At 45.2% G+C, this 26,901-nt stretch overlaps 1 protein-coding gene across 1 annotated transcript in view; it reads left to right on the forward strand.

The window, feature by feature from the left end:
* The window catches only part of Mbtps1 (membrane bound transcription factor peptidase, site 1), a 52,629-nt gene that overhangs the window by 23,002 nt on the left and 2,726 nt on the right, over positions 1-26,901 (forward strand). Inside the window, exons 9-21 of the mRNA XM_057753197.1 lie at positions 2,060-2,162; positions 3,972-4,123; positions 6,211-6,372; positions 10,229-10,373; positions 13,391-13,579; positions 14,436-14,608; positions 16,070-16,185; positions 16,727-16,883; positions 17,535-17,659; positions 18,289-18,366; positions 20,719-20,859; positions 22,716-22,847; positions 24,418-24,544. Of these exons, the coding sequence (XP_057609180.1) occupies positions 2,060-2,162; positions 3,972-4,123; positions 6,211-6,372; positions 10,229-10,373; positions 13,391-13,579; positions 14,436-14,608; positions 16,070-16,185; positions 16,727-16,883; positions 17,535-17,659; positions 18,289-18,366; positions 20,719-20,859; positions 22,716-22,847; positions 24,418-24,544 (1,800 nt within the window). The remainder of the gene's footprint in view (positions 1-2,059; positions 2,163-3,971; positions 4,124-6,210; positions 6,373-10,228; positions 10,374-13,390; positions 13,580-14,435; positions 14,609-16,069; positions 16,186-16,726; positions 16,884-17,534; positions 17,660-18,288; positions 18,367-20,718; positions 20,860-22,715; positions 22,848-24,417; positions 24,545-26,901) is intronic.

The raw sequence follows: 26,901 nt of genomic DNA on the forward strand, positions 1-26,901 counted from the left end.
TGTAGGTGATACTGACACACAAGGAGAGCCCTGATTGGCAGCTGCTACTTCTTTCCTTTGGTCTGTTTTATTGCTGTGCAAGCCAATATTGCAGCAGTTTTCTAGTAGACAGATGTGCCTAATGGGCAAATAAACATTGTTCTTTGATAGTCTAGCTGGGATTGGCAAACTTCCTCAGAGGTCAGAGAGTAAATAGTGTAGGCTTTGTGGTCAGATGGTCTCATCGCCTCTGCGATGAGAAAGCAGCAGGAAGATGGGGAAGTGGACAAGCTTGGCCATGTCCTACTAAAGCTATGTGTACAGAAACAGGTGTGGCACCTGATTTGCACCATGACAGCTTGCCTGCTCTTTGCCAAAACTTTTGACCCATGCATATCCTCCTTGGGTCTGGTTCTCACCTGTGTCTCCAGTAGAAGCAATTGAAGTTTCTACTGTTCCTGCTGCTGATCCTCCTGTTGATACTGTCTGTCCTTTATTATGCTATTCTGTCATCCTGACTGCTTTATGACACAGGCCCTTTCTGAACCACTGCTGCTGTTATGGGTAGTCACCTCTGAGAGCTTCTGATCTGTGAGTTGTGAAATTAGTATAGATGAGAAGGAAAATCTTGTGGAATGGCCGTGTGGGCTTGTTGGTGTGCTCACAGAACTCACGGACCTGGGCATCTTCTCTCTCTGCAGCAGTGGCAAGTGGCCCGTCCCTGTGTCCTAGTTCATGAAAAGTTACCATTTTACAGCTTGGCATGGGAGGAGTGCTCCCGTTGCTAGTCAGAGGATGGAGCGTGCCCTGGAAGTGAGGTGGGCAGCCCTTGTTTTCTTTACCAAGAGCTCTGGATTCTGCACTCTTAACCCTGAGACTTACGAAAGTTAGTCTACAGCTGGAGTCACCCTCCTTTTCTGTCCTAACAGGGCTTCTTTATTTCCTGGCCAGGCCCTCTCAGTGCCTCATTATTTTTTTAAGGGTTGAGATTTAGGGATTAACACATTGAGGGAGATGGGAAGTGGTGATTCTCTGCTGACTTCAGTAGGAGGTCCTGCCATGTGCTTTTGTTAGCCTCTGTTCCTTACCTTCAAGGAAACACACAGACTTGCAGCATCACTGGGTGAGAAGCTCTCTGCTGCCTCTGAATGGCTACTTGGTTACAGAGTAGCATTGACTGAGTGAGCTTTGAGCCTCTGAAAACTCATGCTCTAGAATCTTGCTGCACATCCCCGAAACCTCTGGGAATCAGTTGTGATTTGCATTATCAGGGTTCTTGGAGCAGAGCTGTCATGTGTGAAGCTCTTAAGTGTGCCTGCTTTCCAGCCAGCTTCATCTTGACTTTGTAATATAAATCTTTTTAGACAGCTCTAGCTGACCCAGAATTCACTGTATAGACCAGGCTGGCCTCTACCTGCCTCTGCCTCTTGAGTGCTGGAGTTAAAAGGCGTGCACCACCATGCCTGGCTATGACCTAAACTTTTTTTTCAGTTTTCTTACTATAGCTTTTTGTGCAGATCTGCCGCCATCAGGTCCTGGCATATGTCTGTCATCTTAGGGCTCAAGATTACACAGTAATGGTAGCTGTCCTCACGTTCTCTTGAGAAAGTGGCATGCGTACTGTTGGTCTACTGTGGCAACACAACCATGGATCTGGGCTATCTTAGGTAGTGTGTGTTCTGGTGAAAGGCAAAATAATCAACTCCAGCATGGTGTGAGAACATGTTAGGTGAGTGAGAAACCGATGTGTGTGCTCTGGAGAAGTCCATAGTCAGGACAAATCCAGGGACTCCGGGGAGGAGAAATCCTCAAATGGGCCCATCCATGAGTTACGTGGCAGAGAGAAGCAAATTGGCCTTCCATTTAAGAGGCTACAGCATGAGAGTGCAGCAATGTGGCATTTCACAGGACAGCTCTGAGGAGTAGCCTTCCATCAAAGCTGTGCACATCTTGTGCAGAAGAACCTAAGATATGGCCTTGTATTTTTCTGGGACTGCTTGACCTGGTTTGAATTATTCATTTTAAATTATTTTTCTCCCTCCTCCCTTTTCTCTTTTCTCTTTTGTATGTCTCAATTTAGCACTCTGAATAACCCTGCTGATCAGATGGATGTGATTGGAGTGGGTGGCATTGACTTTGAAGATAACATCGCCCGCTTTTCTTCCAGGGGAATGACTACCTGGGTATGCTTTTCTATATTAGCCTAATGTGACTCACAGAGTCTTTGATCTATAGCCCTGACACACACAGTGCACAAGCAGAGAATTAGCCCAGGCTGTGGTATGTGCACACAAATACCCAGCCACACACCTACATACCCCAGCAGCAGCAGCAACACACAATCAGGCTCCTTTGGTGTTAACCACCTTAATTCAGTGAGTTGAGTTGCCTTGAAGATCTAGGGGGGATTCTAAGGGACATTTCCCAGTTCTAGTCTTCAGAAGCTCACATGTAGGTGAAGTGGGCTCAGTTGTCAAAAAATAGGAGAAAGACAGCAACTCTCCTCATTACAAGCTCAGATTTATCTTTGGTCTTAAGAAGTCAATTCCGAGAATGATGGGAGAACACTGGCTGCCAAGTGCCAGACCTCAGGTTCCATCCTTAGCGTGAAAGTGAAAGCCCAGGAAGACTAGTTAGTGTCCATCCTGCAGAAGCGTCACTGCATTTACCCCCTCTCGTATTAGTGATTTATCGGTATCAGAATGTTAGTGACTGAGCTGCATGGGATTTGATTGTGCTTCACGTCACTCTCCTTTTCTTCAGTGTGGTTCAGAATTAGATGTTCCCTCAGAGCATTGCCCCGTGTGTTAACCTTCGAGAGGTGTCTGGGGAGCACCTGTCCATAGTGTTTTATGGGGTCAGGTCATGTCTCATCGCTCTAATTTGTGCTAAGCTCTGGGAGATCTCAAGAAGGACTCAGAAAGATTCACACCTTTCTCATGTCAGCATCAGTCTGTAGCTCCCTGGGTAAGTGCCTTACCAACTGTACATGGTGCCATGCCCTTGGCCTCAGTGGCTACCGAGAACTCTGTGGAGCTGTGGCCAATGGTGTCTTCACCCTTTGCTTGTTCTTATACACTCCTTTTGTGACTGATTGCCTGGTAAAGGTTTTCATTTCAAATAGGTTAGGTCACTTTTTCTCAACAGAATATAGTAAGTTCTTGGCCAGGCATGGTGGCACATACTTGTAATCCCAGCACTGAGAAGACTAGAATAAAAGGTCACAAATAAGTTCAAATCTAGTCTGGGCTACCCAGCAAAACCATGTCTAGAGATACAGAGAGAAGTTACAGCAGGGGGTAGGGGAGAGAAAGTTGGTTTAAAATTCTTTTTTATTTTTTGTACGGGCCCACTTTTTAGGGACTTGAAGGAGTGACGTCTGAAGGCATGCCCGTCCTCAGTGGTGCCTTACTCTTTGAAACAGCAAATCATAACTATATGCTGGTTTCTCTTACAAAGACACTCATAAATATTTTTCAGTTTTAGTTTCCCTAGTTCTCTGATGTTGCTTAGATTATCAGAAGGTAGAGCAGGCTGCTGGTTCCCGCAGTGACAAGTCAGTGGCTGCTTTCTGATCTGAGCAATTATTAAAATATCAGCAAAATGTTTTTCTTTGCTATTTTAATACTATACTTTTTGATTGTTTTCAAGGCATTGTTTCTCTGTGCAGCTCTAACTGTTGTGGACCTTGCTTTATAGACCAGGCTGTCCTCGAACTCACAGAGATCCAACCGCCTCTGTTTCCCAGGTACTGGGATTAAAGGCATATACCATCACTACCTGACTAATTTTAGTATTATAAAGCTTACTAAAACTTTTTCATTTTCTGTGTTTTCACCAAAGCTTGTTTTCAGGTCACAGTGTATTTCAGACTCAAACCAGCATCTTCTCGAGAAGATGACTGTTTAAATCTAACTGGTTTTATTCACACGTAACCCTCCATGGCTAAGGGCTATAGATGTGATAAGAAACCAAGCTACCCTTGTTTGTAGGAACTACCAGGAGGCTATGGTCGTGTGAAACCTGACATTGTCACCTATGGTGCCGGAGTGCGGGGTTCCGGTGTCAAAGGGGGCTGCCGGGCACTCTCGGGGACCAGTGTCGCTTCCCCAGTGGTTGCTGGGGCTGTCACCTTGTTAGTAAGGTGAGTATTATACAGCTGACCTTTGCTTCCTCTGCTCCCTCATTTCCCACAGGAGGCAGGATTCCCTCTGTGTGCTAGCTGGAAGCTGGAGTAAACCAGAAAGCCCTGAGGGGCCCATATCCATTGCCCTCTATGGCTCCGTGATAGAGATATGTTTGCGTGATGGGCTGGACTTCGTTCTTGCAATATGTGTGTGTCAGGCAAGGACATGAAGTATGCAAGTTTCCTTGCTGAACCCTCCATTTCCTTAGCAAGACATATTTTTTTCTTATTAAGTAAGTTCTGTGCAGATTTACCATCTGTAGCATTATATCATAGGACACAGAGAATAACTGGTTTCTGCTGTGAAGCAAGTTATAGTCATCACCTCACATTTTGTTTCCATGCTCTTAGCTAAGGAGCTGTGAAGCCACTTAGGTCCTGACAGCCAGCCACTTTCTTTGATGACTGACTAGTGTCTCTGTGCCATGCATTCTGTCGTGTTGAATCTCATCTGTACTTGGAGTGGAGCTTAGTCCTCGGCCCTTCCTTCTGCAGTTTCTAAAATGTGGTAGAACAGTGTTGAAGTATGCCCCTGACATGTGGTCAGATGGGCCATGCTCCCCCTTTCTTAGTTATGTCTTTGAAGTGCTTGCATTTCCTGACATTAGGCTTGCACCTTTTCTAGTTGAGCTCTTTATTGAGGTATTATATTGTAATAATGCAAACATGTATACACAGACACACAAACCTCTACATAGTTGAAATTTGTGTTCTATGCTCATTTTATAATTAAGCAAATTTCATGTTGCTATACGTTATTAATAATGTTGACGGGAGCAGTCTATCTCTTGCTTGATCTTCCCTTATAGGTCAGAGCCAGGTCTTTGAAAGTGACAGCACTACCCAGAAATAAGTGTGTGCCTTCTGGAAGCACTGCTTCCCTCCGCAGTGAAACAGCAGAAGAGGGAAGGCAGTCTTGCACTTGCCTGGTTCACTCACACTTCTATATGTCCTGAGTAAAGGGAACTGCACAGGTTTTTGTTTCTAGTGCTGTGGATTCTAGAAACAGAAAATACTGGTCTGGTTTTTCCTATCACATAATTGTTAACAGGAAGCCTGGCTTCCTACTTCTCTGTAGAGTCCATCTGTCTCTGCCAAGTGAGTGGGAAGGCGAGTAGGCTGTGTTTGCCATTCCCAGTAGCAGCTCTCAACACAGGCGGGTTCAGCATTGAGGGACCCTTTACCTCACCTCTTCACATCAGATGCCATTGTGGTTATAGGAGCCGGTGGTGTGGAAGAAGCTGCTCAGTGAGGAAGTGGAGCCCACTGACCTGTAACTTCTAGTAGTACTCATTCCTCATGAAGAGCTGACCTCACTGTCTGTACTGTCTGGTTACCTCTCAGATCAACCTCCATCACTAGTTAATATTTAGGGTTCTAAGTAGGAGACTTAAGTTTTCCATTTTTACCTGCCAAATGCTCCCACAATCTAGTCACTAAAACTTACTTGTATGTGACACACAGGTAAGAAAACATGAACATTTCAGAGTTACAGTGAGCCAAGCTGGCCAAACAAGGCTACATGTTAGTGTGTTGAGGTGCAGTCTAATGATGGCGTGTTCACAGTGACCTGAGGCCTCCAAATCCCAAATCAAGAGGCAATGGTCCTCCTTCACCCTACACCTCCTGCTCACCTCGCATTGGGTCCCTTTCCAATATCTACCTGTGTTCCTTTCCATCTCCCAGCCAGCTGGTGTCCCTCTCTTGGGACTCCGCACCTCTTTGATGGTTTTGCCTCCTGTAACCTGTATGGCTAATTTATTCAGATTATCAGGAAACTGTATTACTCATGCATTTTGTATAAATAGGCATGAGCCTACAAAGTCACGGATGAGAAAAGTTGTGTGGAGATTTATTAAGTGGTCAGGCCTGACATATAGGACCCGTTGAGGTCATGGTATTCTCATCTCATGGCTCCACTGGACCAGGAAGTCCTGCTAGATATAAAACATACTGCAGGCTCCATGCTTTTGCAGATTGGAGGCAGTTTGGTTTTTATCTTTCACTAAGAGAAAAGTGAGCAAATACTGTTTCTCTTCCCTCAGCACAGTGCAGAATCGGGAGCTAGTGAATCCTGCCAGTGTGAAACAAGCCCTGATTGCATCAGCCCGGAGGCTTCCTGGTGTCAACATGTTTGAGCAAGGCCATGGCAAGCTGGATCTGCTGCGAGCCTATCAGATCCTCAGCAGCTACAAACCACAGGCAAGGTGGGTATGTGCTGGTATTGTCAGTAGGGTTTTCTTATCCTTAGGCCCTTGGGGCTCCTGTGCACATAATAGTAGCCTAACATCGGGAGTGATGGCCCCACACTAAGGCTCAGTTGTAAGGTTGTGAGCTGCTTTTGCCAGGTGCTGCCTGCAAAAACCCTGACTTCTGTTGACACAGTGACACTATATTACCTTAATGGATGTGGCAAAAGAATGGTTTCCATTTCTTTTAACACTTTTGAAACAACCTAGGTTTGCAGAAAATTTGCAAAAATAGAATTGTCATATACTGTTTGCCTAGCTTCCCCGATGAGGCAGGGATAATAGCTTAGCTGAACTGACACAACTGTTGAAAGTCATGTGTAACACTAGCTGTGTAGATAAGGTCTCTGTAGCCACTCAGACGCTACGTTTACCCTTGTCTTCTTTTCCTGTTGGGGTTCCAGGCCCTGCAGTGTGATTTGTTAACCTGGTCTCTGGCCCCTGGCAGTTTGTGTTTTGTCATTTATGCTTTGACTCTTGGAGCAAAGAGTTAGTTGCTTATATTGCAGATTGTCTCCAATGGGTTTATCTTCTGTTTTCTCATGATTGGTCTGAGGCTATTTTTCACCAAAACTTTTTTCGCCTTTTATTTTAGGACGATTTTAGATTTATATCAGAGTTTCACAAATAGTATTGAGAACCCAGAAGTTCTCCTCCCAGCTTCCCTTAATGTTGGCATCTGAATGGCACCAGCTCAAGCTGCCCAGTCTGGAATGCCAGTATACTGGGTCCCACACAGGCCCTTCTAGTCCAAGACCTCTTGGAGTACTTTTGTTCTCTGGACTCTCGATGTCAGTTCACTGCTGCCACTGCCACTCTGTTGTGTTGAGAGCTTTTATTTGTGTTTTAATGTATAGTAGTGCTGGTCTCTTTTGTTCATCTTCTTGGCTCTTCTTTAAGGTTTTTTTCTTTGTGTGGCTTTTCATAGGAATTAGGCTCATTTATAAGAAAACTTGATAGCATTTTTATTGGTTTACAAGCTTAAATCAGCCAAAGAGGAATGGTTTGTTTTAATATGTCTTTAATTGTGTTTGTGGGGATTGGGAATGGTGTGCATGTGAGTGCAGTTGCCACAGAGGCCAGAAGAGGGCATCCAATCCCTTGAAAGTAGAGTTAGTAGACAGTTGTGAGCTGTCTGACATGGGTGCTGAAAACCAAACTTGGGGTCCTTTGCAAAACCATTCTCTTATGTGGATGGGTATTTTGTCTGCATGTATACCTGTCCACCACTTATGTGTAGTTCTGTGAGGTCCAGAAAAAGGTTTGCGACCCCTGGAACAGGAGTTACAGACCTACAGACCTTTGTTAGTTGCCATGTGGATGCTGGGACTCAAACTTGGATTCTCTGGAAGAACAGTTGGTGCTCTAACCGTTGAGACATCTCTCGAGTCCCAGTATTTGTTTATAATGGCTATGCCATGTTCGCAATAGCTGTACCATGCTCAGAATTACTGTGCCATTTGCTCAAGGTTTTGTGTCTCTCAAGAGATTTTACAGACTCCTGTAGGTCTCACATATTGCTTATAGGTCTCACATATTGCTTAGTAAGTTTAAGTGTTTTAATCTTTTTTATTGTCATTATTGCCAGGCTTTTCTCATTTGTTACAGCTTCTAGCTAGTTGATGTAATTCTTATAATTTAATGTCCTGCTGTCTTGTGAATTATGTCTTGATTCAGTTTGCTTGTTGATTCTCTAGTTTTCCAGCTATACTAACATATCATATAATTGAAAACAGAGGTACATCTGTCTTTCTTACCAACCCTTAAGCCTTTTTTGGTACCAGAGATGCTAGAGACATGGCTCAGTGTTTAAGAGTGTGTAGTATTCTTATGAAGACCTGAGTGTGGTTCCCAGCATCCATATTGGGTGTCTGATAGTTGTTAGTAACTCCAGCTCCAGAGGGATCTGATGCCTCTAGCTTCTGCAGGCACCTGCAGTTGGTGCACATACCAACACACCGTCTCATACACATAATTAAAACTTTCTTAAAAATTTAAGGTATTCATTGATTGTTGTGTAATGTCTCCAGTATAGTGCTGATAGTTTTGTCTGGGGGCAGTCGCCTCCCATGTGGCTCCTCAGTATTTCTTCACTGTATTCAGTGCTGCCTTTGGGACTCAGTGTAGGTTTTATCATAAGAATTCCTGGTTGCTGGTTTTGTAGTGTTTCACACTCAGACCGTGCTTAAAATTTTGTAGACTGGTTCAGCATTGATAAGATGCCTGTAGTTTAGACTTCCTGACATCAAATCATGAGTCTGAAACTGTACTGTTTGGCCGTGGTGTGCTGGTTTTTTTGTTTTTTGTTTTGTTTTTGTGTGTATATGTGTGTGGTAATGAATTGTGCTTGTTCATGAATTCTTAGTTGAATCATAGTAGTTGGTTTTAACTATTCATGGAGTATAGGTACTTTTACGACTCAGACAATAGTAGCTATACAACCAGTCCCCAGGAGTAAGACTAGGTGATATTTATTATAAATGGCTAAATGTAGCCAGGTGGTGATGGTGCACACCTTTAATCCTAGCACTCGGGAGGCAGAGGCAGGTGGATCTCTGTGAGTTCCAGATCTACAGGACAGCTAGGGCTGTTTCACAGAGAAACCCTGTCTCAAAAAACCAAAAAAAAAAGAAGAAGAAGAAAGAAAGAAAACAGAAATGGTTAAATGTAGTACGTGTTGGTTAGAGTTTTCCATAGAAGTCAGGACACCCTTAAAGATGTTGGGGAAGCTAAGGAAATGACCCAATCTGTAAAGTACTTGCTATGCCAGTATGAGATCATTCATTCAATCCCCCAGAATATATATGAAAAAGCTGAATGCAGTAGCCCATTCATAGAATCAGGAAGATCCCTGTAGCTTGCTGGTCAGTCAGTCTAACTGAATCTGTGAGACTCAGATTCTGGTGTGACACCCTACCCCACAAAACAAGTTGAACATCCATCCGTCCCGAGGAACACTATCTGAGGTTGACCTCTGTTTTAATATGCATTCCCAGATGTGCTCTTGAACATGAAAGCATGTACATAAACATAATGTTAGGATTTTACCTAGTAATTCAGTTTGCCCCATACGTTCAAGATGAGTGCACCATTATGAGGTAAACGAAGCAGGGAATAGAGCCATATGCCCACTGTGTGTCTGCTGTATCCACTTCCTGTGTGTCTTCCCATCTGCACAAATCTCTGACACCAGTGCTTGCTAGGCATAGTGTTAACTGCACACTGATGCCTTTTAGACACAACCAATGAGAGTAAATGCAGGATCATTGTGTCAGCACTTCTGTACTATCTCAGCCAGGCCGGGACCTCTCCAGGCTCAGCACTTTACTGAAGACTTTATGGGTCTCAGCTGAGGGTGTCTGGTACAGCAGAGCAAGAATACAGAGGGACCCTGCTGTAAGCGAGGAAGACAACTGGTGAGCAGGGTGTCTGGAAGAATCCAGGCTTAGGCTTCCTATGCTTCCCCCTCCTGCCCAGCCCCCAGGCAGGGTTTCATAGAGCTGTCTGATCAAGCAGCAGGCTGCATCAGTACATGGGTGTGTTTCTGCCCAAGAAAGCCTCTTGCAACTTCAGTCCATGGTTTGCTACCATTGCAGCTGGCAGAGCCCCTGACTACAGAAGGTGGGAGGTGCTTCCTACTTACCTCTGCTGTTTACTCCCGCAGTCGGGGAGCTGCATAGTGAGCACACCCCTAGGGCCAGCCAGGAAAGCCGTACAGTATGCAGCTCCACTGTGCTACCTGTGCCCAGCTTGCTGCCTGCTTCCCCATTGCTCCGCGATGTGGTCTACACTAACACTCTCTTCGTTGTTTCAGCTTGAGTCCTAGCTACATCGACCTGACTGAGTGTCCCTACATGTGGCCCTACTGCTCCCAGCCCATCTACTATGGAGGAATGCCAACAATCGTTAATGTCACCATCCTCAATGGCATGGGAGTCACAGGAAGAATTGTGGATAAGGTGAAACTTCTCTGTGTGACATGGCCCAGACTTTCGTACCTTAGTTATCCCTCTTGACGTTAAAAAAGGGTTAAATTGGGTGTGGTACACACCTTTAGTCCTAGCACTTGGGAGGCAGAGGCAAGTGGATCTCTTAAGTTCAAGGCCAGCCTGGTCTATAGAGTGAGTTGTAGGACAGCCAGGGCTACATAATGAGACCCTGTCTTGGAAACGGGGAGGGGTACTGCTTTCACCTGCTTAAGCTTCAGAGCGGTGGTGGACAGCTCTTTCTCATACAGAAAATCATATCTGCTCATCTACAGAAAAGTTGAGGCCTTAATTTATTCTCTGGCTTTGGCACCTTAATGTCAGAGAACATTTTAATTTTAACAGCCACTGACTGGTGAAAATGACTTTGTTCCTTAGTGAACATAAATAGGCCTTCATGTTTAGAAGGTCTGACCCTTGTTTTGAATTTTACTTTCATAATTTTCTAACAACTCACGGTGTAGATAACACAGTGATAAAGGGTTGAGGGGGAAGCATAGAAGACTGACTTCCACCTCCAGTATCCAGCTATTATTTAAAACATTTTCTTTACCAGACCTTATTGCAACAATATGTCATGTCATGTGTAGTGGGCAAAAATTTATTTCAGTTTTTTCACTGTAAACATATGAAAATACACCAGTGTACTGTCAGTGTCTCAGCATGATGGGGTGCTGGCTTATCATTTGGTTACTTGTACTCTTGCTTGATCAGTTGTGTGGCTTTTACATGTAAATATTTTGCTGTTGCACACAAAGTTTTCTTCTGAGTTATTTCTTTAGATTGCAGTCCCTGGATGAGAATCTTGAGTCAGGGTGTGAATGTACTTCAGTTGTTGGTGTGTACACCAAATTCTCTCCAAGAGAGCTGTACCACTAGACTGCTGCTGTGGTGTTTATGGGGCGTCCATACCATGTGTACCATGTCAGTATTTCATGAGACTCTTTTCCGTTGTCAGTGTGTTGTTAGTATTCATATGGCTATGCCAACATTACATTCAGGAATATTTTTGTCACCCCTAAAGACACCCATCAGCATTTATTCTGTCTTCCCTCCCCGGCCGTCAGTGTTGTAGGAGCTGCGAGCTGCGTTCCTGCCACCCAGCTCCCAGCCGCCTGGCTAGCTTATGCCCCAAAATAACGACACAAAAACTGAATTCTTTTAAACACTGCCTGGCCCATTTCTATTAATGTGTGTAGCACCTTGAGGTGCGCTTACCTGGAAGATTCTAGCCTACGTCCATCTTGGGTCAGAGCTTCATCGCGTCTGGCTCTGAGAGGAGCTGCCCTGCATCTGAGCTCACTTCCTCTTCCTCCCAGCATTCTGTTCTGTTTACTCCACCCACCTATGTTCTAACCTATGAGGGCCAAGCAGTTTCTTTATTAACTAACCAGTGACCTTCCTCCATCACATCAGTCTGCTTTTTCTTTTTTGTATTAGAGATACATTCTGTATTTGTCTCTCTGTGTAGCCATCGCTGCCGTAGCCAGGCTGGCCTCAGACTTATAGAGATCCACCTACCTCTGCTTCCCAAATGCGAGATTAATTGCCATACCTGGTTCAGTCTGCTTTCCATCTCTTGGTTTGGCTGCTCTGCACAGTCCATACTAGAGGATTTGTGTGTGTCCTGCTGTGACTGGCTTTTCTCACTGAAAATGTTCTCAAGTTTCCTCATGCATCATCCAGTGATTTACTCCTTTTTATGGCTGAGTGATGTCCATTGTGTGAATATTGCCGCCGCTGTTTTTTAGTGTGTGTGTGTGTGTGTGTGTGTGTGTGTGTGTGTGTGTGTGTGAGAGAGAGAGAGAGAGAGAGAGAGAGAGAGAGAGAGAGAGAGAGAGAGAGAGAGAGAGAGAGTCTTTTAGAGAGATAGGTGCTCTGGTTAGTGAAGGTACCCCAGGAGTTGGGTACCTCTATGTGTGTTTACTAATTATCGTCTCTCAATGCCAATGACCTTTGTGTTTCCTTTCCTGCTTTTTACTGGAGTTTGAGTTTCCCCTATTGCTCTTACAGTCTCTCTGTATCGTGGAAAAGATAGCTGTTGCTATGGTTTTTATAGAGTCCCCCAATGTGCCACCCCCAGGTTTCTTGTTCTTTGATATGACTTAATGTGCTTGTTTTATTAGTCCACACTTCTTCTGTAAAAGTTTTGTATTTTGATATAGTTGAATTTTCATCTTTTGTTATTTTTTCTGTCGTTTGAAAAAATTATAAACCCCTACAGAGGTATATTAAAGTCAGTTTTATATTAATACTAATTCTTGTTTATAGGATTAAACATTAAGTTTGTTCATCAGTTAACGTTTGTTGCTTAAGAGATGGGTGGGAGTTAAAATTTTTTTTTCTCAGTTGCCAACCAGTAGCTTCCAAGAGTAGTCATTAAAGCTGGGATTTGTGGTGTTATATCCTACAGGCTCCTCTTTTCTGGAACTTTATTTATTTTTTAGCTATGCTGAGTCACTTAGGCAGTTGCCCTGATTCTGGGGCTTTATGGCTTGTGAGGGAGTCAGTGTCTTAGGTCTGTATGGTTTCCAGGTGATCTCTTCATGCCTGCCTCCCTCTCCTCTCTCTTCTGGCACATGATGGGGTGTGTGTATTATACAATAGGGCAGTCTGCAGCCAGTGCGCAACCCTCCCCCCGGGTGCCCTTCACTAGCTGCGCGATTTGGTTGGTGACAGCTGGCATCTGTGACGCTTCAGTCAGTGTGACTCTGAGGACAGGTCTGAGGTGTCTGTCTCTTGTGTCACTTCTCGTCATCTGATGCAAGTTCTTGGAGAACTCGTGACAGTTGCACCCAGTTTCTTAGGGATGGTGGAGTTTTATAACCTTGTAGAATATCCGTGGCGGTGGTCTTGTGGACTGCTGGCGTCACGTCTGTGTCCAAGACTACCATCTACCCTGTGTACTGAAGTAGTCCTCAACACCAGGCTAGCTCACTTGCGTCCCCTACAGCTCACTTCACCCTTGGCCTGTTTTCTTTTTCCTACAGCCTGAGTGGCGGCCCTATTTACCACAGAATGGAGACAACATTGAAGTGGCCTTCTCCTACTCCTCCGTGTTATGGCCTTGGTCAGGCTACCTGGCCATCTCCATTTCTGTGACCAAGAAGGCAGCTTCCTGGGAAGGCATCGCACAGGGCCACATCATGATCACAGTGGCTTCTCCAGCAGAGTCAGAAGTAAGGGTGCACCAGAAAGTAGCTTTTTAAAAAAAAAAAAAACCTTTCCTGCCAGGCGAAGGAGATGGGAGGCAGACTCAGTGTTGAGGGTCTCCATTTAATGGACCACTGAGGTTGACTGGATTAGCCTCATTAGCCATGAACTATGGCCCAGGGCCTTCAGAGCAGCTGTGTTTAAACCCCTCTCTGTGCTTCATGCTCTGCTGCTGTCTCACAGCAGACAAGACCTTCTTGGACCTAATTTCAAGATCAAAATTAGTGCATCTGAAATTTGTCTCCCAGGAAGCAAATATGGGGTTGGTCTTGCACTGCTTTAGTGGTTTTTAGGAACAAAATACGTGAATTTTAAAAGTCAGCTCTTGAGTTTGACCAGAATTAATTGCAACACATGACGTAGGTTATTGTCATATATTCTTATATTTAAATTATGCATGTTAGATTGGTAAATAGGAACAACCTTTGTAAGCACAGTATGGTACTGATGCGTATAATTTCAGCATCTGGAAATTAAGAAAGATCCTGAGTTTGAGGGGGTTTTTTTGTTTTGTTTTTTAATGAGCATTGGTTTTTCATCTATATGCAAGTATGTCCTTGTAGGGTGTCAGATCCCCTGAAACTGAGGTTACAGACAGTTGTGAACTGCCATGTGGGTTTTGGGAGTTGAACCCAAGTTCTGTGGAAGAACAACAAGTGCTCTTAACCACTGAGCCATCTCTCCAGCACCCTGAGTTTGAGATCTTATCTAAAAACAAAGGAAAGAGAAAAAAGAAAAAAAAAGTTTTAAAATGTGAGCTGAGAGTTTTTCAGAAAGGAGGTGCATTTCAAGGTTTTTTTTTTTTTTTCTTTTCTTTTTTAGTCAAAAAATGGTGCCGAGCATACTTCCACAGTAAAGCTTCCAATTAAGGTGAAGATCATTCCCACCCCTCCTCGGAGCAAGAGAGTCCTCTGGGACCAGTATCACAACCTCCGCTACCCGCCAGGCTACTTTCCCAGGGACAACTTGCGGATGAAGAATGACCCTTTAGACTGGTGAGTGGCAGCTTTGCCTATTCCCTGTCACCCTAGGGCTATGTCCTCACTCCTGCCACTCTTGGGAGCCAAGCTGTGTTGTGAGGACAGCCACTTCTCTGGACATGCACTTGTGCAGCAGAAACTGACATCACACTCTGTTGTCTTATTTCCCTGTCTACTACTGAGTCAGCGGGCAAGTCTGCTCAGTCCCGCTGCCAGGCTGTCTTCCTGTCCTCCCACGTTGGCCTTCCTTTGGCTCTGACTAAGGCCTGGGTGTTGTCCCTGTTCTCTTGACAAGTTTTTCCTCTCTGCATTCCATTGGTCATATGTAGACCACCATGGTCATCTGAAAGAAGGCCTTCTCCACAACTCACTCCAGTCCATCCACTTCTGTCTATGGGCTCCATGGTGAAATGTTGGGGAGAAAAGTATCAAGTTGCAAAATTCTTTTTTGTTTTTCAATACAGTGTTTCTCTGTGTAGTCCTGGCTGTCCTGGAATTTGTAGACTAGAGTAGCCTTGATCTCAGAGATCTACCTTCCTCTGCTTCCTGAGTGTTGGGATTAAAAGGCATGTGCCACCATGCCCTGCTTGACCAGGATTCTTACAGAGTTGGACTTGCCTTTTTTTAATTCATTTTAAAAATTTTATATGTATGGGTGTTTTATATGTATATATTTCTGTGTACCACTTATATTCCTATTGTCTGCAGAGGCCAAAAAAGGGCATCAGATCCCCTAGAAATGGAGTTGTAGGTGGTTGTGCATTGCCATGTGGATACTGGAAATTAAACCTCTGTAAGAACAGCCAATTTAACCACTGAACGATTTCTCTAGCTCCAGATTTGCCTTTTAAAGTACAGTTTTCCTGAAAGGGAGTGTGGTGGGTTCTGATCAGAGACATATGGTAGGAATAGGGGAGACTGACACCAGGCAAGGCCATGGCCTGTGCAGGAAGGAGCCTGTCAAGTGGGCATGGCTAAGGAGATGGGCTCTGGATCTTTCTGCCAGCATTTAGGCAGATGTGCAGGGAAATTGAGCATGTTTTGAAAGGAAAGCAACCAAGGTGATAGGGAATCTTGTGCTTAACCTGTACACAGTGCACCAGTCTATGCATCTCTGAGGTGGTTGTCATGTGCAGGTGGCTACTAGCAAGTTGATGTGGCCCTCTAAAGTACTGCTCAGGACAGCTTAAGCCTTGTCTTTGTTAATGTGGCCCTCTAAAGTACTGCTCAGGACAGCTTAAGCCTTGTCTTTGTTAATGTGGCCCTCTAAAGTACTGCTCAGGACAGCTTAAGCCTTGTCTTTGTTAATGTGGCCCTCTAAAGTACTGCTCAGGACAGCTTAAGCCTTGTCTTTGCATCACTTTATCATCTGCACCTGCCGTGTTCTCTCAGTCGTGGAAAGGCTGAGACAGCTCTGGCCTCCTTTGGTAACCAGTGGAGAGTAGTCATCTGACCACTCTGGTTGTTGCTTTTCAGGAATGGCGACCATGTCCACACCAACTTCAGGGACATGTACCAGCATCTGCGCAGCATGGGTTACTTCGTGGAGGTGCTCGGGGCCCCATTCACATGCTTTGACGCTACACAGTATGGTGAGCAGCCTTGCTGGCCAGTTTTTCAGCCCACAACGTACATGTATTGAGTGTTTCCAGTGTTCACTGATGGACCAATAAAGGGAGCCTGGGAAAGTCCCTGTGACCAAGTGGAGGTGAAGAATGAGGCTCTCCACAATGCTCGTGATGGTTGTAATTCTCAGCTGAGTACAGAACGTCACTGGTTGTGCACAGAGATATTTGTAGTCTTTTTATTTTTACCACTTGGAATTTTCTCCTTTTTATGGATCCTTGGGATTGAATTCAAGTTTGGTGGAAGGAGCTTTTATGGTTCCACCTCACTGTTCTAGTCTTTCTATACTATCACTTTCCTAAAGTAATGAAAAATCTTTACATTATGCAAAAGTGAAAACCAAAGAGCACAGTTAGTTGGTCCTTGTGACTTACTGGGCCCTGGCCACGTGTGTCTCACATGGCACCAACCAGACTCCTAAGTGGGACACCAGTAAGAGGTGGCACTTGTGAATTGTCCTCTGCTACTCAGATGTGACGGTTCTCAGACTGGCAATTCTTCCGGCAGGCACTTTGCTTATGGTGGACAGTGAGGAAGAGTACTTCCCTGAGGAGATTACCAAGCTGAGGAGGGACGTGGACAACGGCCTCTCCCTTGTCATCTTCAGTGACTGGTACAACACTTCTGTTATGAGGAAAGTGAAGTTTTACGATGAGAACACAAGGTACAGTTGTAGTTGGCATGTGCATGGCGGTATGGCTTTGGGGTTAGAGTCCCCTAGCAAGCTCTTGTGTGACTGTCTTAACTTGGGGTGGTCTTTGTACGTAGTGGACTGTGGGTGAAGAAAGCTCCTTGTGGAGACAGAGGTTTATGGGCTCCATGATAGTTGGGGTCATTGTCTTTGCTTGTTGAGCTGAGACACCTGTGCTTTGGTTTCTGTTTGATGCTGTTCTGTCCTGCATCCTTCAGACTGAACATGAGAAAACTGACATCCACCCGAGGAACTGTTCCTCAGAGAGACCTGTGTAGTTAACGGCTGAGTGCTACAGTGCTGTGTTGTGTTACAGATTGTCTTTGGCAGAACCTCTCTTACTCCTTCTAGTTCTGGCGAGATCTAGACTCGACTTGTCTGGGTTGGATGCCAGTGAAGTTCTGATTTTAATTTCATAAAAGAAAGCTTGAATGTGTTCTACACATTTACTGGAGCAGTAGGTTTTATGTATTTCTCAAACCAAACAGCTTGTTTCAGTTGACACTTTTGTGTGTATGTGTGGACTGGATTGTGACAGAAGATACCATGTTTTGTCAGGGAAAGAGGAAGTGTATGGGAGGATTTTAATTCTTGCCTTCTTTGTGCTTGCTGCCACTTTTACAGGCAGTGGTGGATGCCAGATACTGGAGGAGCCAACATCCCAGCTCTGAACGAGCTGCTATCTGTGTGGAACATGGGGTTCAGTGACGGCCTTTATGAAGGAGAATTTGCCCTGGCAAACCATGACAGTAAGGCTTTGTGTCTGTGCGTAGAGGCATGCCTTTGGCAGAAGGATGAGGGTTTGAGCTACATGCTTTTGAAGAAGAGATGGGATTCAAATGAGCTGTAGTTTGGAAAGACCTAATCGGTGTCCTCAAAAACCACATTTATGGCTGGGGCCGTAGGTCAGTGGCCACTTGTCTTGCATGTACAAGGATCTAGGTTCAGTCCCATCAGAGCTGAGCCATGTAGCTCAGTTGATAGAGTGCTTGTCTACCTTGCACAAAGCCCTGGGTACTCTGCACATAAACTGGCCATGGTTGCTCATGCCTATAAATCCTAGCACTTGGGAGCCAAGAACCTGAACCAGGTGTTTGAAGTCACTCTGGGATATATAACAAAATAGGCAGAAAAAAAATGTTTATTTGTATGTTTCTTAAAAATTTCTTAGAAACTATATGTCACCAGCATTTTCTACTTGAAGTTTGAGGTGATTACTTCTGGTTGAAGTGCAACAGGCAATAGCCATTTGTCTCTTCGGGTTAAAAAAAAATCTTTAAAAATAAAGTGATGTAGACCATCTCTGAAATGCATGCTGGATCAGTGAGTTGAGGGTTGGGCATTTCTGCTTCTTTAATGGTGAGCAACTGTTTTCCAGTGTATTATGCGTCGGGTTGCAGCATCGCCAAGTTTCCAGAAGATGGTGTCGTGATCACACAGACTTTCAAGGACCAAGGTAAAGACAGGGTACTGTTCACAGGCCTCTAGTGTCCTTTATCCCCTCTCCCTCCCGCAGAGATTTACTGTGCATTTCACTCTTTTCAAGTGTCTGCTTCAGCAGTGTTTGGTGCATCCTTGTGTGTACCTCACAGCCCACTTCTGCGTGTTTGTTGGGTGTTAGGAATGCCACTAGCAGTCCCAGGCCTTCCCTTCCATCTGCTCTGGTTCCTGGTAAAGCTCATTGTAGTAGTATTTGTATACTGTGGCATGGACCCTGAAGGATTCCAAAATGAGTATGACAGACTCTTGCTGATAATTTGAATATGTGTGTATAGTCTGCAAAGGAAATGGGGTTCTCCAGGTCAGGGCTCAAAATTGTCTTGGTCACAGTCTAAGGGTTGTTCTGTGATTGGTGTGCTCTGCTATAGCATGGTCTTGATGGATTTGAGAGTTCTTAACCTGACGAAGGCTCTTCTTAAAAACACTTATCTTTTGCCACCAGGTAGTGGGGACACACCTTTAATCCCAACACTCAGGAGGCAGAGGCAGGCAGTTGTGAGTTCAAGGCCAGCCTGGTCTACAGAGGTAGTTCCAGGACAGCCAGAGTTGTTACACAGAGAAACCCTATCTCGAGAAACAAGCAAAACAAAACAACAACAACATCTTCCTTTCCAGTGGGCATTGCTGTTTGTCTGTGTTTACCTACAGCAGACATCACTCAAGTCTGGGCCAGGCCCCTAGTATGGGTAATCTGCTGAGTGCACAGAACTTACCTGCTGAGTGGAGCAGGGACAAACTAGGCCGCTGCTGATTCTGAAAGTTAGGTGCAGGACAGTAGGGCAGGACCTTCTTATGACTGTCACTCCAGAGCTGGGATTCTGAGCTATAGGGACATGTCTCATCAGTGGTAAATGCCAGGAGACGACATGCCTCCTGTGACAGCTTGTGAACATGTGTTGGTGGAGCCGTTTCCTCCTAAAATCTATGGCCTGTTTTCAAAGTAACTAGCAACACCACCTTCAAGGTGGCTGTTTTTCTGTAATGGAGAGACAATTTTATCAGTTGAAAACATGAAGCAATGTTTCTCAACTGTTTGTGGTCACATTAAGCACCAGGTGATTTTAAGCCAGCCTCTTGGCCCAGCTCTGTAATAAGTTAGTACTTTCTAAATGCTGCCCTCACAGGCTTGCCACTTCTGGGGGCTAAAAGTCATGGCCCCTTAGCTGGCTTGCAGCCTCCTACAGTTCAGTGTTTTGGCAAAAGTAGATTTAATGATGTATACTTTATTTAGTGTTTTAATATATTCTAAAAAGTCAGCTGCTTGGTGTTAACTTGGATAGTCTTTGGGTATAAAAGGTAGGACGTTGATAGTACATGTCATGTTAGAGCAGAAAAGACCTTGTTGTCAAAGCTGACAAGGTGGCACAGACTTGTCATCCTAACTACTGTTAGCTATTGAGGCAGGAAAATCATAAGCTTGATGCCTGCCTGGGTGACTTAGCAGGACATCCCATCTGATCAGAAGTTAGAAAGAAAGGGATGATTCAGTAGTCGAGTGACTTGCTTACCTAGTTCTAGGTTCAATCAAGCCCCAGTTTCATCAAAAATAAAGAAGAAAAAAGAAAAGGAAGGAAGGAAGGAAGGAAAGAAGAAAGAAAGAAAGAAAGAAAGAAAGAAAGAAAGAAAGAAAGAAAGAAAGAAAGAAAGAAAGAAAGAAAAACAGGGAGGGCAAGAAAAGGGGGAAAACAGGAAAACTCTTACATAGCTTGGGGCTAGATGTAAGTGCATCCATGGCCATCTGTGTCTGTCCTATTAAATCCCTTATTTCACTCCGCAGAGGCGAGGTGTGTGAGAGCTGGCTACAGGCATAGTTGCAGATTCCAATGGTGTCTGGTAGTAGGGTAAACTTAAGTTTGCATAAGGTAAATTTAGTGTGGTTATGCTGCTATACTGTTGGCAGCTGCCAAGGGCACTAGTACATTTTTACATCTCGATTCATTAAATGTTTCATGTGCTGTCTGCTTGACAGTTCAGACATGCTTTTGCTAGTGTGTGTGCTTCATCAAGTCTTACACTAAATGGCATATGGACAGATGCACATTTTAAAGGTAGCTACATTTGACCCACCCTGTAATGCAGCACAGAACCTGAGGTGTCAGTGCAGGCTGAACTTGTGAGAGCTGGAGTGTATTAAAACCAAAATTAATAATGCTTAAATACTGCTTTCCTGTTCTGAAGATTTGTACTGTTTTGTTTGAATGTTGTTTTGCTGGTCTTGTGTCAGGTAGGTCAAATTTCAGGCCAAGTGGCAACTAGAAAATCAGCAATTCCCTCAGAGAACTCTCACCGCTGTTCTTGTTTACTGTAGGATTGGAGGTCTTACAACAAGAGACAGAAGTTGTTGAAAATGTTCCCATTTTGGGGCTTTATCAGATCCCAGCTGAGGGTGGAGGCCGGATCGTGTTGTATGGAGACTCCAATTGCTTGGATGACAGTCACAGACAGAAGGGTAAGAAAAGAACACACAGGAGGACTGGGGCTGCAGCTCAGAGGTAGAGCACTTGCCTTGGACATACAAAGCCCTGGGTTCAATACCTAGCGTGGCCATAAAAGAAAAGGAGACGCACACAGGCTTAATGGTTTGGGTACACGGTCCTCTTTGCTTTGTCTCTGGAGAGATGCTGGCCAGATGCTGGATAAATAAACAGGTACGTGCCCACAAGAGCCAGTCATAGGAGTGCCAGGTACTTTGATTGCTGGGATATTTCTGCAAATACCTGAAGGCTAACACATAGGATACACAAACCTCTACATTTCTCAGTACCTGCCTCTGTTTTCCCATCTCATGGGCATGAGTCACTGTCCCTTAACCTAGTTGACCCATGTTCTGCCCTTCTAGGCTTCTTGCTAGGTTCTGTGAACTCGTTAGTGTATATGTTTCTCTGGTCTGACTTCTCTTCCTGGCCATGTGTGTTGGAGTCCTTGCTTGTTGCTTTTCCCTAAGACTTGAGAGTTTGGGGTGCTGAGAGCTTTTGTCAGTCCTCTGTTATTTTCTCGAGGACAGGAAGCAAGAAGGCAGAGCTAGCTCTCTGTTGTGCCTCCTGTGCAGCCTGTGTCTTGTGTCCTCCAAGTGTGCAGCTCATGTGCTTGGGTATGGATGGATCTTGCCTTCCTACTTTAGGGAAGGAACGGTGAAAACGCTACAGGGCTTTGCGAAGATACTGGTAAGCCAGACTTGTCTCAGACTCTGCATCCACCTCAGACAGTGGTGCCATAGGCACATGCCAGATGCCATATCTTTCCCCAACTGCAAGTTGATGTTGACTGGACTTCAGTAGCTTATGTAAATCCTTAGACTATGATTTAAAAAAAAAAAAAAGTAAATTTTAAAGTCACAGCAGATAGGAGATTAATGTTTTATTACCACAGAAATTCTCTTTAGGATCTGAGCTTTCCTGTTAAGAGTCTTTATTAAAATTTTAAGTGTCTGTGCATATGCAGTTCAGATGGCAGTTCTTTGGGTCCTCGGGGGCTTTTGGCACTTGACCAGAAGTGCATGCTCTTTCCAGAGCAGAGTACTTAACAACCTTTCCCACTCTGGAAGCTCCTGTGGTCCAAATAGGTGTTAATGGGGCTTGGGCTGGTTACATGGGGGGTTGAAGGGAGGGAGTGGACAGAGAGAAACCAGGTCTGGGATGGGAGTATCTGCAGCCTCGTTAGGAAGGGGCCGGGGCCTTTGTGCAGTTCTTAGTGAGAGTTGCTTGTATTCTTAGATCTGGACTCTGAGATGTCCAGAAAAGAATTACCATCTTGGTTAGGACCACTGACTCAAGTAGTAGATGCTCTCCTCTGATCTTAAACTCGCCTTCCCTTGCGTGTTCCCTCATAGTTCAAACCTACCAGTTCCCAGGATGGCTTCAGGTCCTTAGCAGCAGCTCATGTCCTTGGAGCTCCTTTTGTAGAGGCTATTCTTTTTTCGGTGGGTGTCACATGGTCTTGCCTCTGAATGAACTCTATTCTGTCTTTGCCCATGAGCTGTCTGGAGCTGTGTAAGACTCAGGCAGGTGGTCCAAACAAGTCACAGTGGGGCTGGACTGCCTAGAGCCCTGAGACAGAGTAAACTCCACCTACAGTCACCTGGTACTGGAGCAGACTGCCCTGGGTGGGCTGGAACCCTGACCAATAAAACACCTTCTTCTCAAGAGTAGGGGAGTCTGGTGAGGGTATCAGCTTCATGTTGACCTAAACTTCTGACTTCTGAATCTCCATCTCTCCCTCTTCATGGGAGTTAGTGTTCTTCAGTTCTCCTGGAGGGATTCATTTTCACAAATTGGATCCTAAGTAGTGTGCCTGTTGACTCTGCAGACTGCTTTTGGCTTCTGGATGCGCTCCTTCAGTACACATCGTATGGCGTGACCCCTCCCAGCCTCAGCCATTCAGGAAATCGGCAGCGCCCACCCAGTGGAGCTGGCTTGGCCCCTCCTGAAAGGATGGAAGGTGAGTATCTCTTATAAGGCCTCAGCAGGGACTTGAGCCAGCTCAGTGCTGCATCAAGACACAGTACTACCAGCTAGTATGGGGACCTGCCCTTCCGTGGGAGCAGTGAATGTTTCTCAGTGTTTGCTGGTAGCCTGGCTATGGACAGGATGGACAGGAATTAGTGGGCCCTGTATGTAGGTGCTCGAATCTAGTATCTTTTAAAATACTTTAATTTTGTGTATGGGGGTTATGTACAAGTGCCTGGTGAGGCTAAAAGAAGGCGTTAGAGCCCCATAGAGCTGGAATTACACGTAGTTGTAAGCTACCCAACATTGATGATTACTGTTTTCTGCAGGACAGTAACACTCTTAGCCACTGAGCCATCTCCAGTCCCAAGGCCCAGCATCTTCAAGCGCTCTCTGGGCACAGGCACCAGGCTGGGTACTTTGTAAGGATTAACTCATGAATACCTTTCAGTGATCTTATAAAAAGAGATAGTATTATTCTTGGTGTACAGATGAAGAAACAGGAGGAAGAGAGGTTAAGCAGCTACCTGAGGTCACTCAGGCCGTGTGATGTGAGCCTAAAGCTCCCTGCCCTCCAGGGTCTGTGTGGATTGGTACTTGTGTACTCAAAGAACTGAATGTTCTCTTCCTTGCAGCTCTGTCCACAGAAGAATGTGAGCCACAGATGTCGTTTAGAATTTTATAGTAGCAGCCGGCCGTGGTGGTGAATGTCTGTAATCTCAGCTCTTGAGTGATGAAGGGAAGGGACTAAATGGAGGTCAGACTGGCCTGTTGATAGCAAGACCCCATCTCAGAAGTGCAGGAAAACCAGTACTGAAGAAAGAGAAATCCTAACAGCTACATTAAAATATAAGGAGGACTGGGGAGGTGGCTCAGTTAACAAAGTATTTGCCATAGAAGCATGAAAACTTCAGTTTGGATCCTCCCTCAGCATCCACATAAACACTGAGTGTGGCAGATGTCTGTGACCCCAACTCTGGGTGAGCTAAGACACTGGCCAGCCAGTCCAGCAGAATCTATGAGTTCCAGGTTCCATGACAGTAACGTAGAGTAAGGACGACATTCAACGTTGATCTCTGGCCTCCACACACACAAACGTGTATGTCCATGTACCCCACATACATACAAAGTAGAAAAGATAAAATTCATTTTAATAATGTATTTCAGTCTGGTGCTTTAAAAATTGCTTAGATGTGTAACACCTATTTCATTTGCTCAATTGCAGTGTGTAGCTGGTGGCTGCAGTGTGGGGTAGCACAGATTTTAGAAATGTAATTGGTTTGTTTACTTTGCCAGAGAATTAAATATTCTAGAAGAGGGGTTTTTCTGTGTTACTGCCCTTAGTAACCTTATATGTATGATAGATAGTCTGCAAAGGCTCACTGCCATTGTGACCTTGATGAAGGCAACCAGGCACCCATAGGTGAGGCCCTGAAATGTGGGGGTAGTTGACAGAACACAGTGAGCTATTGGCAGAAAGACAGTTACTCAGCGCCACCTTTTCTCTCTTGTATTTTTATAATGGTGATCACCTCTTCTGTTCTTACTGCTGCTAACCTCAGGGAACCACCTTCATCGGTACTCCAAGGTTCTTGAGGCCCACTTGGGAGACCCGAAACCTCGACCTCTTCCAGCCTGTCCACACTTGTCATGGGCGAAGCCACAGCCTGTGAATGAGACTGCACCCAGGTCAGTGTCTCCCTGTGCTCTCCTCGCTGTTCTCCAGGGCCTGTGACTCATTCCTTTTTTATAGGAGAGAATGCAATTTTGTTGATATCATTGTTAAATAATCCGATCTAGCTTGTCATTTTCTGACAATTGTGGAAATGAGCAAACCTCCATATTGATCTTTAGAAATGTGCTTTGGTGGTGTCCTGCAGTAGAGTACTCTGGAAGGAAAGCTGGGGTCTAGCCAAGTGCTGTCTTGAGCAGAAGCTAAACTCAGGCTCCAGTTGGGGATTTGAGAGCTGTCATGAAGGAAGCTGTGTTCCCTGTCCAAAGTGTTGTATATGGAATGCAGGTAGTTTTAGATTTTATTTTTCCTGCAGCCAGGACTGAAGCTGCTCCTAGTAGGTGGCTTTTGCTGTGGTAGCCCAGCCAAAAGTACCTGCCATGTAGACTGTAGCCTTTGTCCATAGGAACTGCATTGATGTGTGGCCTTGTGTGGCTCCACCCCTCTGTTTCTCACCTGACATCATCTGCCTCATTCCCTTCAGTTTCTTAGACCTGAGTTCCCATTGCAGTTTCTCTCCAGCCAGGCCATGCTAAACTGTTTCTCCAGCTTGCACCTTCTAATTTCTCTCTCTGGCTTTGTGCCTAAGCAGGACAAAATAGGGGAAGTTTGCAGGGCCGGTGTATGCTTCTTTCAACTCCTCCTGGCATAGGCTTCCTTTAGGACAGTACTTGTAACCGCAGTACTGAGGAGTGGGAACAGAAGAATGCCTGGGGCTCGCTGGCCAGTCTAGTTGAAGCAGCAGGCACCACATGTCACGAGAGACCTTTGTCTTACATAAATAGAGAGCGAGTCATACACCACCATTGGCCTCTGTGCTCCCATTGCACACAGAAAGTTACACACATCACTTGGTCTTTAAAGGTTCTTCCCAAACCGTTAATTGAAGAGTGCTTTTCCATTTCAGTCACCTTGCACATTTAAAACTTGTAGTATATTTCCATTTTTGAATCTTTATTTATTTAGAGCCTCTGTTATCTTAGACTTTATGTTCCAGACATGATCTGCAGCTCCTGCTCAAAGAGCAGCCAGGTTAGCTAGAGTGCCAGAAGCTCGGTTTTTCTCCCCAGTGTGTGCTAAAAGCTCTGAGAATAGATAACAGTACCCTTGGTATCTGGCTGGCCACATCAGATAATCCCTCCCACTCTGAGTCTGTCCAGGCTGCTGATAATGCTCAGCTCCTAGAATTTAATTTTGACTTGCTCTCGGCACCCCCTCTCCTTACCACACCACTGCGCTGCTCTCTTATCTCACATGTGACATCTTGAGGGAAGTTATTCTGTCTTCAGAGACTTAGAGTCGGATATATTTTGAATCTCTAGAAGATTCTCTGTCTATGTTAGATAGCTGCAGGTTGCCATCAGCCCTGCTAAGGGTAAGTTCCCATCTCTGTGAGGTGAGGCTTTTTCCCAGGTCTTGGTTGGGCATCAGGTGTTCTTAGGTATCATTGCTGTGGGAACACTGGCTCAAGGCAGACCCTCCATCTCTGAACAATGTGCTGTGAGACTGCAGTGCTAGCATGAGCGCTTTTACCTCAGTGCACCACTGAGAAGTGCAGTGAGCCCCCAGGTCAGCTCCAGGACACAGGACACCGTTAGAATGTTCACTTAGCAACACTTAGAAAGCTTAAGATGCCATGGGTTCCATGTCTTTCTCAGCTAGTTTTTCAGACAGATTAACCTGAGCAGTAGCATTAAGTCATGCAAAACAGGCTGGAATGCAGTTTTGTTGGAGTTGGCTGAGCTATGCTCAGCCAGGAGCCTCTTGTGGTCTCTCTCATATCCCTCGCCAGTGACAAGCTATGCTTGGCTGCTGCTAGGATTGGTTGCCTGTGCCTTTCCCCAACTAAAGTAAAGACACCAGCCAACAATTTCTAGGAGGACTGACACAGGAAGATAAGGAATTCTTCATTTCCAGATAGCTTCCTTCCATTGGTGACTTTGGCTCTCCTCAAGGTGTCCACAGGCTGCCCATTACTGTTTGAAGTGTATCAGCCACTGTGATCTTCAGCTCTAATTGCATTGGCCCAACCAAGTTCCTCAGACCTAGAGAGGAAACAGTGATGAGCTCTGCCTTACTTGCACCCGAGTACCCACAGTTCCAGCACACGCTTTGTTGGTTGTCACCACAGGCAGGCAGGTGTTTCCTGCTCACCTCTTCTTCAGTACTGGAGTACTTGCAAATCTATCCTGTTCTGATTGTGGGTGCTGGTCTCTGAGTTCAGCAGGAGCTCCTTCACTACAGTGCTTTGCATTCAGAAAGCAAGCTGAAGCCTAAAAAAAAGGCCTTCCATGACACCTTGGTCTCTGTGACT

The sequence above is a fragment of the Chionomys nivalis genome, chromosome 21 (assembly GCF_950005125.1).
Source record: "Chionomys nivalis chromosome 21, mChiNiv1.1, whole genome shotgun sequence".
Taxonomy (NCBI): domain Eukaryota; kingdom Metazoa; phylum Chordata; class Mammalia; order Rodentia; family Cricetidae; genus Chionomys; species Chionomys nivalis.